At 35.4% G+C, this 14,092-nt stretch overlaps 1 protein-coding gene across 1 annotated transcript in view; it reads right to left on the bottom strand.

Moving 5' to 3' along the window:
• Positions 1 to 14,092, bottom strand: part of USH2A (usherin) — a 770,355-nt gene that overhangs the window by 673,040 nt on the left and 83,223 nt on the right. Inside the window, exons 4-8 of the mRNA XM_067729757.1 lie at positions 8,286 to 8,349; positions 4,391 to 4,685; positions 3,237 to 3,421; positions 2,546 to 2,767; positions 1,293 to 1,386 (exon numbers count right to left, since the gene is read on the bottom strand). Coding sequence (XP_067585858.1) covers positions 1,293 to 1,386; positions 2,546 to 2,767; positions 3,237 to 3,421; positions 4,391 to 4,685; positions 8,286 to 8,349 — 860 coding nt within the window. The remainder of the gene's footprint in view (positions 1 to 1,292; positions 1,387 to 2,545; positions 2,768 to 3,236; positions 3,422 to 4,390; positions 4,686 to 8,285; positions 8,350 to 14,092) is intronic.

Raw genomic sequence — 14,092 nt, 5'->3', positions numbered from 1 at the left:
ACTTGCAGCTGGCATCTAAAGTGAGAGCTCCGCTGGTGGGACTGACCTCTAAACCCATGGGGCCTGTGATACTTCCAGTTAGTGTCAGAATTGAATTAAATTGTAGGACACCCAGTTGATGTCCACAGAGAAGTGAATTGCTTTGTGTAGAAAAACCCCATGCATCTGGTGTCAGAAGTGTAAGCAGTAGTTGTAGAAGAACAGTGTGTTTTGCCTTTTCAGAGGGCTCTCAAATCTTTATCTGTTAATATGATGTAAATATTTTCTATCAGCCTCATCACTTATCATTACACTATAGTTATTTTAGTCCTTACACTATAAAGAATTTTAAATATTTATATGAAAAAAAGTCAATATTTTTTCATGACTCCTAATATGCTTGTTTCTTGTGTATTTCATATGCTACACTTATATAGACCCCCCCACCTGAGATTTAGAAATACTGTTCTAATCGTTATTTTAATAAATTTAGTTATTTTTACACTTAATTCTTTAAGCGCCTAGATTTTTGTACATGCCATGAGGTAGGCCTCGAACTTTATTTTCTTACAAATTGGCAGCCAATTGCTTCAAACACCGTTTACTGAAGACTCCATACTCTTATTTTTGGTATGATTGTTACTGCTGCTGTAACCCTCTTTCATATGAGCTGTTACTGATGTTTATGCTGAATATTTCTAACAAACCTCTCTCAAATTTTTCTCATTTACCTCTTATTCTTAATGATGTCGCTAAATTTCCACTTCAACTATGAAACTTACCCTGATGATCACAGACAAGCTAAAATAATGTAATTTCTAAGTAATTTTACTGTAGATTTTCAAATTAACTACTTAAAATTCCTGATATCAGTAATGAATTAAACTTGATTGATGGACGTACATAAAGATCTCTCTATGTACCTTTGCACAAATTTACCCTTTAGGTGTAGTAATGTGACCCTTTTTCTTTTAGCCCCATCTATTCAGATACCTTAAAACTTGTTTTATAAAATATGATAAACATGAGATGCTGATGAAACAAAGATGAGAAAAGAAAGGAAAAAGAAAATCTCTGCGTTTAGTATTAGTTGTTATTTCCCTCTTAGAGTATTTTTAAATGAAATTTTCAAATTTATTGATGGCTTTAATTTTTCTCTATGAAAAAGTTTTCTGAAATAATTAACATTTTAAGTTCATATCAATTTACTTCTACTCATACCCAGAAATTAGACCAAATCAAGTTTAAGGAATTTATATTCAACAACCCAACACCTCTTTTTTGAGATTCCCATGCATAAACAGAGAACTCACATGAAGTCCTTCAGTGAAACTTTCCCGAGAGCAGAGGCATCTATAGGGCTGGCTTTTCGTGTCACAGTTATCAGCATGACCACGGCACTGACACCTGTGAACATGAGCGTCAGACAACTCCTTAGAAACACCAGCTCAATCATGAATATATTTAAAGACCTACATATATATATATATATATATATATATATATATATATATATATATATCCACTATGTGAATCCAACAAGGGAGACAAATGTGTTAATCAACACAAAAATTAGTTTCTCTTTAATCATGTGTATATTCATAACAGTTTTAAATTAACTTAAGTACGGGAAGGATCGTCATTAATATCCAAACCACACTGACCATGAAGGAAATTTTCAAGCCCATCTTGGGTTGTTTACACCTATGTTAACCATGTGACAAACCTGCCAAGAAAAGGCATTTACTGCAACTACTGACAACACAGTTAAGACTATACAGTTCAGAATAAACTGGAAAATAAAGTTAACAAATTCCAATTTTTTCCCCAAAATTAGATGGTGAAAATTTAATAGTATTATTTTTTCATTGTGCTATGACTTAACAAATAACACTTACATGTTGATATTCTGATCTGTTTTGAAAGATGTTCTTTATTCACAAGATATATCATTCTTCTAGTACAAACCAATTTTAAATATTGTCTATATATGCACTATTTCCATACTAGGGAGTATGCTGCCTCCTAGTTCTCCAGGTATTCATTTGTTTAAATTTGTTCTCAATTAGATCAGATATCTATAAATTAATTAGAGTATATGAGATTTTTCCTTTAAAGGAAAACAGATATTCCTCATAAAACTGTGAATTGTGGACTCAGGGAGACCAAGCCCAACACTTATAAACTAGCTGGTACTATAGTTGTAACTCTAAATCTAGCTCCTGCTCTTTGATTTCAAGAATACTTGAAAATTATATTCCAGAACAAACTAAGCAAAATATTTGGTAAATATTTTCTAAGTTGGATTCATAGTATCATAACTTCTAAACCAAACAGCTTTTGAAAATTGATTTTATAACAGTGTAATATTATGTACAGCAAAGACTTGCATACAAATCTCCCCACAAAATCTTAAGATTATGAAACCAATTCAGTACATGAAGATTAGAATCTGGCTTGCTCTGAAATTTTAGTTAATGTATTTTAAAATAAGTATGACAAAAGTCTAATTAGAAACAATATTCATAATGAAAATCACACTCGAAACCTTGGTAATGAACACTACCTTCCAGTGATGGTGATTTCATTGACCCCGTAGTATCTGTGTCTGGGGCTGACAGAGGTCTCAGTTGTATGGTACTGTCCATGGAAATGAAGTCGTACTTGTGTGGCCTTTACAAACTCTTGAAGAGCTGGGGTATTATAGAAATTATTGTATCCAGGACGATGATTTGGTCCAGGTGTTAGGATGCTAAAGGTGACATTACCACGGGAATATGGAGTAAAACTGTTGATGAAATTTGAAATCATAAGATATTCATATTTTTGACAAAACAAAAATCACAACACAATATTAATAATAGCTTAAATTCTTCATGCTGGGAGAACAAACATATTCCATATATTTCATATACAAACAATATAAGAGCATTACAGAAAAATATAGTAAAACATTTCCTTGAGGACATAATAAAAATCCTATTAATATAGATAACTTGGTAGACAATCTGAAAATCAATTTTAAAGCACAAGTAAGACTGTAAGCAAGAGATACTCTAAAGTTTTACAAGAATTTTAAACATTGTTTAAAACTCAATTTAGGGAGGAGTCCTAGAAAACTCTGCCTTAAGAAAGTTGGTGGTAGAAGGAAGTCTCTACCAACCTGGTTAGCTTACATGTAGGTTACTACTGCTCATTAGTCTCTTAAAATTAACTCCTAAATACATTCAAAGACAATCATTTAAAAATATTCATACTTGGGAAGCTGAAGACAGTTGACAGAATCAGAATTTTCCAATTCTCCGTTGTTTTTCATTCCGAAAGTGCTGCAATTTCTAGCAAAATACTGCCAATCCTCCCAGTCTAGGCTGTTGTCTTTCTTCCTTTGAATCCTTATTGCTGTTGGTTGTGGACTAGAGAACTGAATGATGATGTAAAACACCTGAAAATGGATGTTAATTATTGTCACTGAAGCATTAAGTTTGACCCATCAGTATAAATCATGGAATTGTTAGATTCAAATATAATAACTTACTTCCTTATAATGATAATTACCAAATATTTATTAGATATCCAGAAATTTCATAGCCATATAGTAAAGGCCACACATTCTATAATTGCAGATATGTCCCTCTTCTCAAGAATTTTATAAATTAAGGTGGAAATTAATATTAAGTTTGTTATAAAGATGAAAAAAGAACATTACTTATATGAAATAATTGTTATATATTTCTTCTTAAGTAGTAATTTAAAAAAAGGACCTCAGTTTTTATTCATTTGTGCTACTTGATATTGAAAAGATGTTTCAATATTTCATATAATTTTGACACAAATCTCTAATTTTTCTCTAAAATATTAGGTCCTACATACCTTCTTTGAAATATTTTTATTTCATACATTATAATACACTACTTTAGTAAGGTAATGGTCAATTGCCTAATTCAGTTTTCACTTTATAGTTGAAATGTGTCCCCAAATAGATGTGTTCAAGTACGAACTCTTGGTACTTGTGAATGTGACCTTATTTGAAAATAGGATCTTTGCAGATGTAATTAAGTTAAGGGTCTCAAGGGGAGATAATCCTGGGTGTAGGATGGTCCTCATGAGAGAAGAAAGAGAAAGAATTGACATACACCCAGAAACAAGGAAGAAGACCATGAAAAACGGAAGTAGAGATTGGAGTTATGCTGCCCTGAACCAAGTAATGCCAGGAGCCACCAGAACCTGGAAAAGGCAAAGAAGGATTCTTCCCCAGGGTCTTCAGAGGGAGCACGGCCCTGTCAACACCTTGATTTCATACTACCGATATTCAGAACTGTAAGAAATTTCTGCTGTGTAAAGCCATTCAATCTGTGGTCATTTGTTGAAGCCACCGCTGGAAACTAACACACATCCCACTGTTTCAAATTACCTGATACTGTCCATTTTCCAAATCTATTGAAATAGTCACTCCTTGATTGAGCTGGGTCATGTTTGTAAACACACGGGAAAGCCACGAAGTACCAATATTGTTATCATTGACAAAAGAAAGAGGATGGGCTTCAGGATTCAGCCGTAACACCCTATTATTGGTTGTGTCTTCTGCATCATTAGGAACACAGTATCGCTGTTCCAAACGAGGAACCCGAGGGTGGCTGCCAGGGCAACGGCAATGTGACTGGGTATGCAATCTGGGCAGATCTCCAGAGAAAACTTCCTGAATCTCTCTGTGGGAGTCAAGAAGCAGACGGTAAGGACCAATAGCTCAACAGTGACAGATCTTCTAAGAGGTGTTACCAATGTCTATCACTATTTTGTTTTGATTTGCAGCCATTTAGCTTTAATAATTTTCTAAACAGAACATAAAATCAAAGTCATTCCTGGCCAAATAAACATACTCATTCTCAGAAAATGGATATCAAAAACATCAGTACATTTTTTTAAATGAAGTATAGTTGATTACAATGTTGTGTTAATTTCTGCTGTACAGCAAAGTGATTCAGTTATACATGTACATACATTCTTTTTTATATTCTTTTCCATTATGGTTTATCACAGGATATTGAATATAGTTCCCTGTGCTATACAGCAGGACCTTGTTGTTTATCCATTCTAAATATACCAGTTTGCATCTGCTAACCCCAAACTCCCACTCCATCCCTCCCCCACCCCGCTTGGCAACCACAAGTCTATTCTCTGTGTAAAAACAGTACTTTCTTAAGTGTTAACTTTGTACATCAAGAAACATGAACAAGTCCTTGACTGATTATCAAGACATTTATTAAGATATAGTATTTTACTGGGCCTACTTGTAATAAAAAGAAAGGCAACATTAACTTAGGTTGTTCAGCTGACTTACCACTGAGAGCGAACAATAATGTACTGAAAATAATGAAAGTTATAGATAGGGTCTCTCATTTATCCATGGGAAAGAAGTAAGAAAATAAGTATCATTTTATCTGCTGCTGTTTTAGGCAAAGGGACTGAGGCCAAGACCATTTGTCAATGGTTTCCTGTGACTCATCAGTACAGATTCTGGCACCCTAAGATGCTTCAATGGCTTCAGATCATATCGCCACTGCCAAGAGTCAAAGAAGAACGCCAGTTTCAGGCAGATATATTTAATTTTTCCTATAAGGGCAATATACTGATCTAGAGCAGAATCAATCATTCTATTTATAGGCATTCTTCCACATAGCACCTTTCCAGACATTTCAGATAGGCCAACACCAGTAACCCAGGTCTAAGTAGAGAGACTAGACTTCTCTCCAACCCCACCGAAGGCAATGGAGGAGGTAGGAAGCTTTTTCATTCACTAAATTGCATAAAGGCATGCCTTCTTCTTTAAATCTCATTCATAGTTTTCAATTGATATCACATGTTGCATGGGGCCAAAAGTGACCATCCAGTAAGACCTTTATCTCAGGGAAATCCTTATTTGCAATGCAATGCAATTCTCATCAGAATTTTAGACAAAGGTGATTTAAAAGATGGTGAGGCTAGTGGCAGTAAATCTCCCCAAGACTGTGTTTCAGTGGTACAGCATCCTATATTTAGGCATCTCTAGATCATATAGACGAATAAAAAAATGTGTATATTGCTAATGGACATACCACTGACCACTGCAGCACCACAAGAGCAATGCTTTTCAACTTTACAAGAGCTAGTCCTGTCATTTGGAAATTCACCATACTAATCTACATTTCCCTTAAAGAAATAGGAATAAACATTCTTCTTTTTGAAGTGAATAAGAGCAACTCATCCATACAACAATTTACTATTATATCATCAAATCATAACTTGGGAAACAAACTTCAAAGGATGTCTCAGGCAGAATTTCACTTTAACTTTCTGAACAGAATGTAAGCCTACATGTCTTGAAAAATGCCTAAGAAAGATTTCCCACCTATTCTCAAGATGAGGAAATACTTCATTAAATATAGTCCAAGTCTACATAGTTATTTGTTCACTGGAAACAGAAATATATAACAATACTTCAAATTACTCACTCATCTTGTCTCCAAGCCTAATAGCCCAGTCTCTTGAGATCTTTCCATATATCAAAACAATTAATCATTTCCATTGTTCTACATTCTCTAGCACTTACAAATTCAGCAAAGCAATTTTAAAAGGCAGATATAGAAGTTTCTTTTTTTAATTTGAATTTTATTTTATTTATTTTTATACAGCAGGTTCTTATTAGTTATATATTTTATACATATTAGCGTATATATGTCAATCTCAATATCCCAGTTCATCCCACCACCACCCTTCCACCCCACTTTCCCCCCTTGGTGTCCATATGTTTGTCCTCTACATCTGTGTCTCTATTTCTGCCTTGCAAATTGGTTCATCTGTACCATTCTTCTAGATTCCAAATATATGCATTAATATATGATATTTGTTTTTCTCTTTCTGACCTACTTCATTCTGTATGAAACTTAAAAGCTTTTGCACAGCAAAGGAAACTATAAACAAGATGAAAAGAAAACCTGCAGAATGGAAGAAAATATTTGCAAATGAATCAATGGACAAAGGATTAATCTCCAAAATATATAAACAGTCCATGCAGCTCAATATTAAAAGAAACAAACAACCCAATCCAAAAATGGGCAGAAGACCTAAATAGACATTTCTCCAAAGAAGACATACAGATGGCCAGGAAGCACATGAAAAGCTGCTCAACATCACTAATTATTAGAGAAATGCAAATCAAAACTACAATGAGGTATCATCTCACACCAGTTAGAATGGGCATTATCAGAAAATCTACAAACAACAAATGCTGGAGAGGGTGTGGAGAAAAGGGAACACTCTAGCACTGCCGGTAGGAATGTAAATTGATACAGCCACTATGGAGAACAGTATGGAGGTTCCTTAAAAAACTAAAAATAAATAGAGACGCAGACCTCCTAGAGAACGGACTTGAGGTTATGGGGAGGGGGAAGGGTGAGCAGTGACGGGGCGAGAGAGAGTCATGGACATATACACACTAACAAGGTAGATAGCTAGTGGGAAGCAGCCGCATGGCACAGGGATATTGGCTCGGTGCTTTGTGACAGCCTGGAGGGGTGGGATAGGGAGGGTGGGGGGGGGAGACGCAAGAGGGAAGAGATATGGGAACATATGTATATGTATAACTGATTCACTTTGTTGTAAAGCAGAAACTAACACACCATTGTAAAGCAATTATACCCCAATAAAGATGTTAAAAAAAAAAAAAAACTAAAAATAGAATTACCATATGACCCAGCAATCCCACTACTGGGCATATACCCAGAGAAAACTATAATTCAAAAAGACACATGCACCCCAATGTTCACTGCAGCACTATTTACAATAGCCAGGTCATGGAAGCAACCTAAATGCCCATCAGCAGATGAATAGATACAGATGTGGTACATATACACAATGGAACATTACTCAGCCATAAAAAGGTCATTTGTAGAGATGTGGATGGACCTAGAGATTATCATACAGAGTGAAGTATAGCAGTTTCTTAAGTATCAGAAACAACTTCATACAGAACATTTAAACAAATGTATCCCAAATTCTATAATACAACTTGTTCAAAAGTCTAGTTTTCTTAGAAGAAATCCTTTGTACAGAATTTGATCAATATTATATTATGAGGAGTTACCCAACAGAGTAGCACTAGTGAATAACAACCATAGACTAAGCCACAGCAAACACTGTAAACATCAATTAGATGATGTTTCCCAAATACTGTAAAGATGGAAAATGCTGTAATCTTCATGATACTCTTACTTAAATGAATTTATCATTTACCCTTACACGTCAGGTATAAAGTTTTACGATCTGCTTACCTGTTTGTAAGTGCCACTTGGTATAATCGAAAATCTTGCATTCTTCCAACAAATTGCTCTAAACCTGAAAAATACATATATGTACATAATATGAGAAGTCTCAGTTTACCAAGCAACGGTTGACAAATGTTCAAGTGAAATTCTTTTAAAGCTATGAAACTTTTAAATTATATTAGTTTCAGGTATACAGCATTATAATTCACCACCTGCATACAGTACAAAGTGGTCACAACCACAAGTCTGATTACCATCCATCACCATATGAGTTGACACACTTCATCAGTTTCACCCACTCCTAACCACCTTCCCCTCTGGTAACCACTAAACTGTTCTCTGTATTGATGGGTTTGTTTGTTTTTATTTGTGCATTTGTTTTGTGCATTGGCTTTTTTAGATTCCACATATGAGTGAAATTATACAGTATTTGTCTTTCTCCTTCTGACTTACTTCACTTAGCATAATACCTTCAAGGCTCATCCTTGTTGCCACAAGGATGGATTTCATTTTTTATGGCTGAGTAGTATTCCATTTTATATATATATATATATATATATATATAGGCATCTCTTGAATATGTAGACTCATAAAAAGAATGTCACACACACACCACACATCTTCTTTATCCATTCATCAATTGATGGAAACAGGTACACAGGTCGTTTCCATATCTTGGTTATTGTAAACAATGTTACAGAGAACATACGGGCACACACATCTTTTCAAATTAGTGTTTTCATTATCTTCAAATAATACTTAGAAGTGGAATAGCTGGGTCATATGGTAGTTCTAGTCTTAATTTTTTGAGGAAACTCCATACTGATTTCCATAGTGGTTGCACCAATTTACAATCTCACCAACCCAGAAAAAGGTTCCCTTTTCTCCACCTCCTCTCCACAGTTGTTATTTCTTATCCTTTTGATAATAGCCATTCTAACATGTATGAGGTGATATCTCATTACAGTTTTGTTTTGCATTTCCCTAATAATTAGCGATGTTGAACATCGTTTCATGTGTGCCTGTTGGCCATCTATATGTCTTTGGGAAAATGTCTATTCATACCCACTACCTACTTTTTAATTGGGTTGTTCATTCTTTTATTGTTGTATGAGTTCTTTATATATTTTGGATATTAACCCCTTATCAGATATATCATTGGCAAATATCTTCTCCCATTCAGTAGGCTGCCTTTTCGTTTTGATGATGGTTTCCTTCACTGTGCATAAGCTTTTTAATTTGATGTAGCCCCATTTGTTTATTTTTGCTTTTGTTTCCCTTGACTTTGGAGTCAGATCCACAAAAACATTGCTAAATCGGATGTCAGCGAGGTTACTGTTTATGCTTTTTCTAGGAATATTATGGTGTCTTTAATCCATTTTGAGTTAATTTTGTGTATGGCATAAGATAGTCATCTAGTTTCATCATTTTACATGTCCAATTCTCCCAACTGGAAAGAGACTATCCTTTCTCTTGTATGTTCTTTCTCCTTTGTTGGAGATTAATTGTCCACATACATGTGGGTTTATTCTTGTGCTCTCAGTTCTGTCCCATTGACCTACGTATTTGTTTTTGTGCCAACACCATACAGTTTTGATTAATACAGCTTTGTAGTAGAGTTTGAAATCAGGGAGAATGGTACTTCCAGCTTTGTTCTTCTTTCTCAATATTATTTTGGCAATTCAGGATCTCTGTGATTTCCTACAACTTTTAGAATTATTTGGCCTAGTTCTATGAAATATGCCCTTGGAGTTTTGAAAGGAATTGCATTGAACTTATAGGTTGTTTTGGATAATATGGACATTTTAGGATTATCAGTTCTTCCAATCTATGAATAAGAAGTATCTTTCCATTTATTTGTGTCTTCAATTCCATTCAGCAGTGTCCTATAGTTTTCAGTGTACAGGTCTTTCACCTCCTTGGCTAAATTTATTCCTGTTAAAAAAATTGTTTGTTTATTTATTTATGGCTGCATTGGGTCTTCATTTCTGTGCACGGGCTTTCTCTAATTGTGGTGAGCAGGGGCTACTCTTCATTGTGGTGCATAGGCTTTTCATTGCAGTGGCTTCTCTTGTTGCAGAGTATGGGCTCCAGGTGTGCGGGCTTCAGTAGTTGTGGTACACGGGCTTAGTAGTTGTGGTGCATGGGCCCAGTTGCTCCACACCATGTGGGATCTTCCTGGACCAGGGATTGAACCCATGTCCCCTGCATTGGCAGGTGGATTCTTATCCACTGCACCACCAAGGAAGTCCCTATTCCTTTTTTCAATGCAACTGTAAATATGATTGTTTTCTTAATTTCTCTTCCTCATGGTTCATTATTTGTGCATAGAAATGCAATAGATTTTGTATATTGATTTTATATCTTGCAACTTACCTTACTTATTAGTTCTAACAGGTTTTGGAGGGAGTCTTTAGGGTTTTCTATATCATGTCATTTGCAAATAGGAACAGTTTTCCTTCTTTCTTTCTGATTTGGATTCCTTTTGTTTCTTATTTCTTGCTAATTGCTGTGGATAGGAATTCCAATACAATGTTGAATAGAAGTGGTGAGAGGGCATCCCTGTCTTATTCCTGATCTTATAGGAAAAGCCTTCATATATTTCACCATTGTTAGCTGTGGGTTTGTCATACATGACCTTTATTATGCTGAGATATACTCCCTGTATACCCACTTTGCTGAGAGTTTTTGTCATAAATTAACGTTGAATTTTGTCAAATGCTTTTCCTACATCTATTGAGATGATCACATGACTTTTATCCTTCATTTTGCTGATGTGATTTATCACCTCAATTGATATGTGGATATTGAACCATCCTTACATCCTTGGAATAAATCCCACTTGATCATGGTGTATGATCCTTTTAATGTCTTGTTGGATTCAGTTTGCTAATATTTTGTCCAGGATTTTTGCCTCCATGTTCATCAAAGACGAGTTTGAGAAGACTAGGTATTAAATCTTCTTTGAATGCTTTGTAGAATTCACCAGTGAAGTCATCTGGTCCTAGGCTTTTTTGTTGACTTTTTTTTTTTACTGTTTCAATCTCCTTACTAGTAATTGGTCTATAGTTTAGAAAACTTTTATGTTTATATCACAGTCCTTTCAAATTCTTACAGACCAATATATATTTTGCTAATTACAAGTGAATAATAATCATAGTTACTCTATATACATTATAGGACTTGTCAGTTAATATTTTGGCCAGCCTATTTACTGACCCAACTTATGATCTCTATCCAGAATATCTTCCCCAAATCAAATTTCTCTGTAGTTTATAAGCCTATAAATCTATCATCTCATCAGCCCTAAATGTGATTGTCATCTGTTTCGCATCCTGATTTTCAGAGCATTCACATTACCGAGAACAAGACTCCCCACTTTTCCATTCCACCTGTTCTACCCCCAAGCTCCAGAGCATCAGCTTGGGTCTTCTCCAAACTAAGAATAATGCCTCATCTAGAAAATCTCCAGTAAGTGAGGATAAATTGAAAACCTCCTATTCATGAGTTCCGAGTTATTCACATGTATCAGTGGCATCCTAGCTCAGTCTCAAAATTCCATCACCTCATGAGAATTTTTCTAAGACAAGTCAGGTTCAGAGCCCAATCTGCTTTGAATTAGGTGACTTTTCAAGATGTGGGTATATATCAACTTTAAACCACACATTATTTTATTAATTCACCAAATATTTATTTAGGATGTACTAACAGATAAGCCCAGGGAGAGCAGGAACAGAAAAATGTAAGAAAGCTAAGGTATTTTTTATTTTTAATAATGAGAAAAACAATGAAAATGGTAAAATTCTAGCTAGAGTTTAAATCATGGGGACACAACAATGATATGTTCTAAAGTATAATGCTAATCCAGTAACTGTGTTTTTTAAATTAAACTTGGAGCAATGGCCAATCACCAAATGACTATTTCCTTAAATGTGTTTTTTTTTAACAATTCTATTTTTTAATTTTATCTCAATAATAGTTTTAAGGAATGTCTGATCTATCTTTGCTGCAGTTTTTTGGTGGTGCTTCGGAGGAACCTGGGGCAGAGTAAGGTTATGGCAGATGAATAAAAGATGTAGAGTAGAATTAGCACACCAAATAGTCTGAGATGCTGATCTCAGAAGCAGCAGGAGATGTGAGCAAAGAAAGATGGGACTCAGGGGCATAAAAAGAGTAAGTGTCTATGTGTGAGTTTGTGTGAGTGTGTATTTTATCTTTCTTCTTATAATTATATTAAAGGCTGTAGTTAAGAAAATAACAATATTTCATATATGAATATTTCTTCATGAATCTAAAGGTTTCCAATTGATACATTCTAAGAAAAAGTATATCATTAGGCCCCCACTCCACTTCTCTGCCTCAGTTTTCCGCACACCCCACAACCCAAAGCCCAAAGAAAACAATGCTCGATGCAGCCTAATGCCCCGACATTCCTGTTAGGAAAGTTCCTCTACCCTTTGTCTAGAAATAGGCAATTGAGGCAAGTGCAAACTAATTATTACTTAAAGCAGTGTTATGAAGAAATAACAACAATAAACAAACAAAAAAACCCCACTCTATTAAAATGTCATAGAAATCTTTAGATTTCCAACACAAATTGCTTTAAAATTTATAATTAGTGAAAAGAGAAAGAAAACATTATGCACAGTTCATTTGACAAACTGGCCATCCAAGAAATTTGGTAAATTGCCCGGGATCAAAGAGCTGAAGCTAAGCAAGGTAGGAAATGATATAATGAAGGATATACCTTTCTTGGACATAGAGGAAAGACAGGAAGAACAGGTGTGAATACATTTAAGTCATTGTGGTTTTGTTTGAAGAGTAGGGAAGACAAACAGGAAAATCACTCCTCATGGTATGAATTTTCTTTCTGAGGAAGAGGTAATGTCTGCCTGGAATGAAGGAAGCTGGATCTGTCCCCTATTTATTTCTTCACCTTCACCTACCCCACTCACACCCAACCCTTCTCCTCCAGCATCCTTCATATGCCATATGGGGCAGGTCTACAGACTACCTGTAGTACTCCACAAGGACCAAGGTCTCTCAGCCCTGAGGTTTTGCACATGATTTTGCCTCTACTTCCAACGTTCCTGCTCTGTCCCAGCCCTTAATCAGCTTTGAAATATTTCCTTTGGGAAACTTTCTGTGGCCCAGCAGGATCCTATATGTTCCTGTGGCACTCTGCACTTCTGATTCTGTTCTACAAATGCCTATTTACTTCTCTACCATGCTTATGAAATGTAAAAGTCTTCCCTAGAAAGACACAGAAAGTAATAATTGGTCTTATCTGCTGTTCTAGCCCTAGCTCATAGCCAAGTTTCCTGGCAAAGGGTAAAACTGTTCAAAAATTATTTACTAATGAAGGAGGGAAGCAAGGAGGAATAGCGGTATTTATACCTGTAATAACGATGTATAATGAACGCTATACAAAATGAGTGAGAAGGTTGACCAGGGAAAAATACACGGATCCTCAGGAAGTACCTTGAGGGCCATCTGAAATCAGAGACTGTAACTTTGCCATGGCACGAGTCTGAAAGCTAAGTGATTTCCCCAAACATGCTGACAACTCAAGAGAAATATCAAATGATTAGAGGTAGCCAGGGTTGAGGGTTTTCAGGTACAGTATATCAAACAAGGAGAACAGGAAGGTAAGATTCCAGTAATATAGAAGAAATAATGCACCACAGTACTTGGAAGAGAACAGGAAAGTGAAACAGGGTGAGAGGTAATAGACCAGAAAAAAGAGAGGAGTCAAGGTAGTGGGCCTCGGATTAAGTAAAAGAAGAGTGCAGTAGAAGTGAGCAGGCTATTTG

This window comes from Pseudorca crassidens, chromosome 2 (genome assembly GCF_039906515.1).
Source record: "Pseudorca crassidens isolate mPseCra1 chromosome 2, mPseCra1.hap1, whole genome shotgun sequence".
Classification (NCBI taxonomy): Eukaryota; Metazoa; Chordata; class Mammalia; order Artiodactyla; family Delphinidae; genus Pseudorca; species Pseudorca crassidens.
The sequence above is the reverse complement of the archived record's forward strand: the minus strand, read 5'-3'. Positions and strand labels throughout refer to the sequence as shown.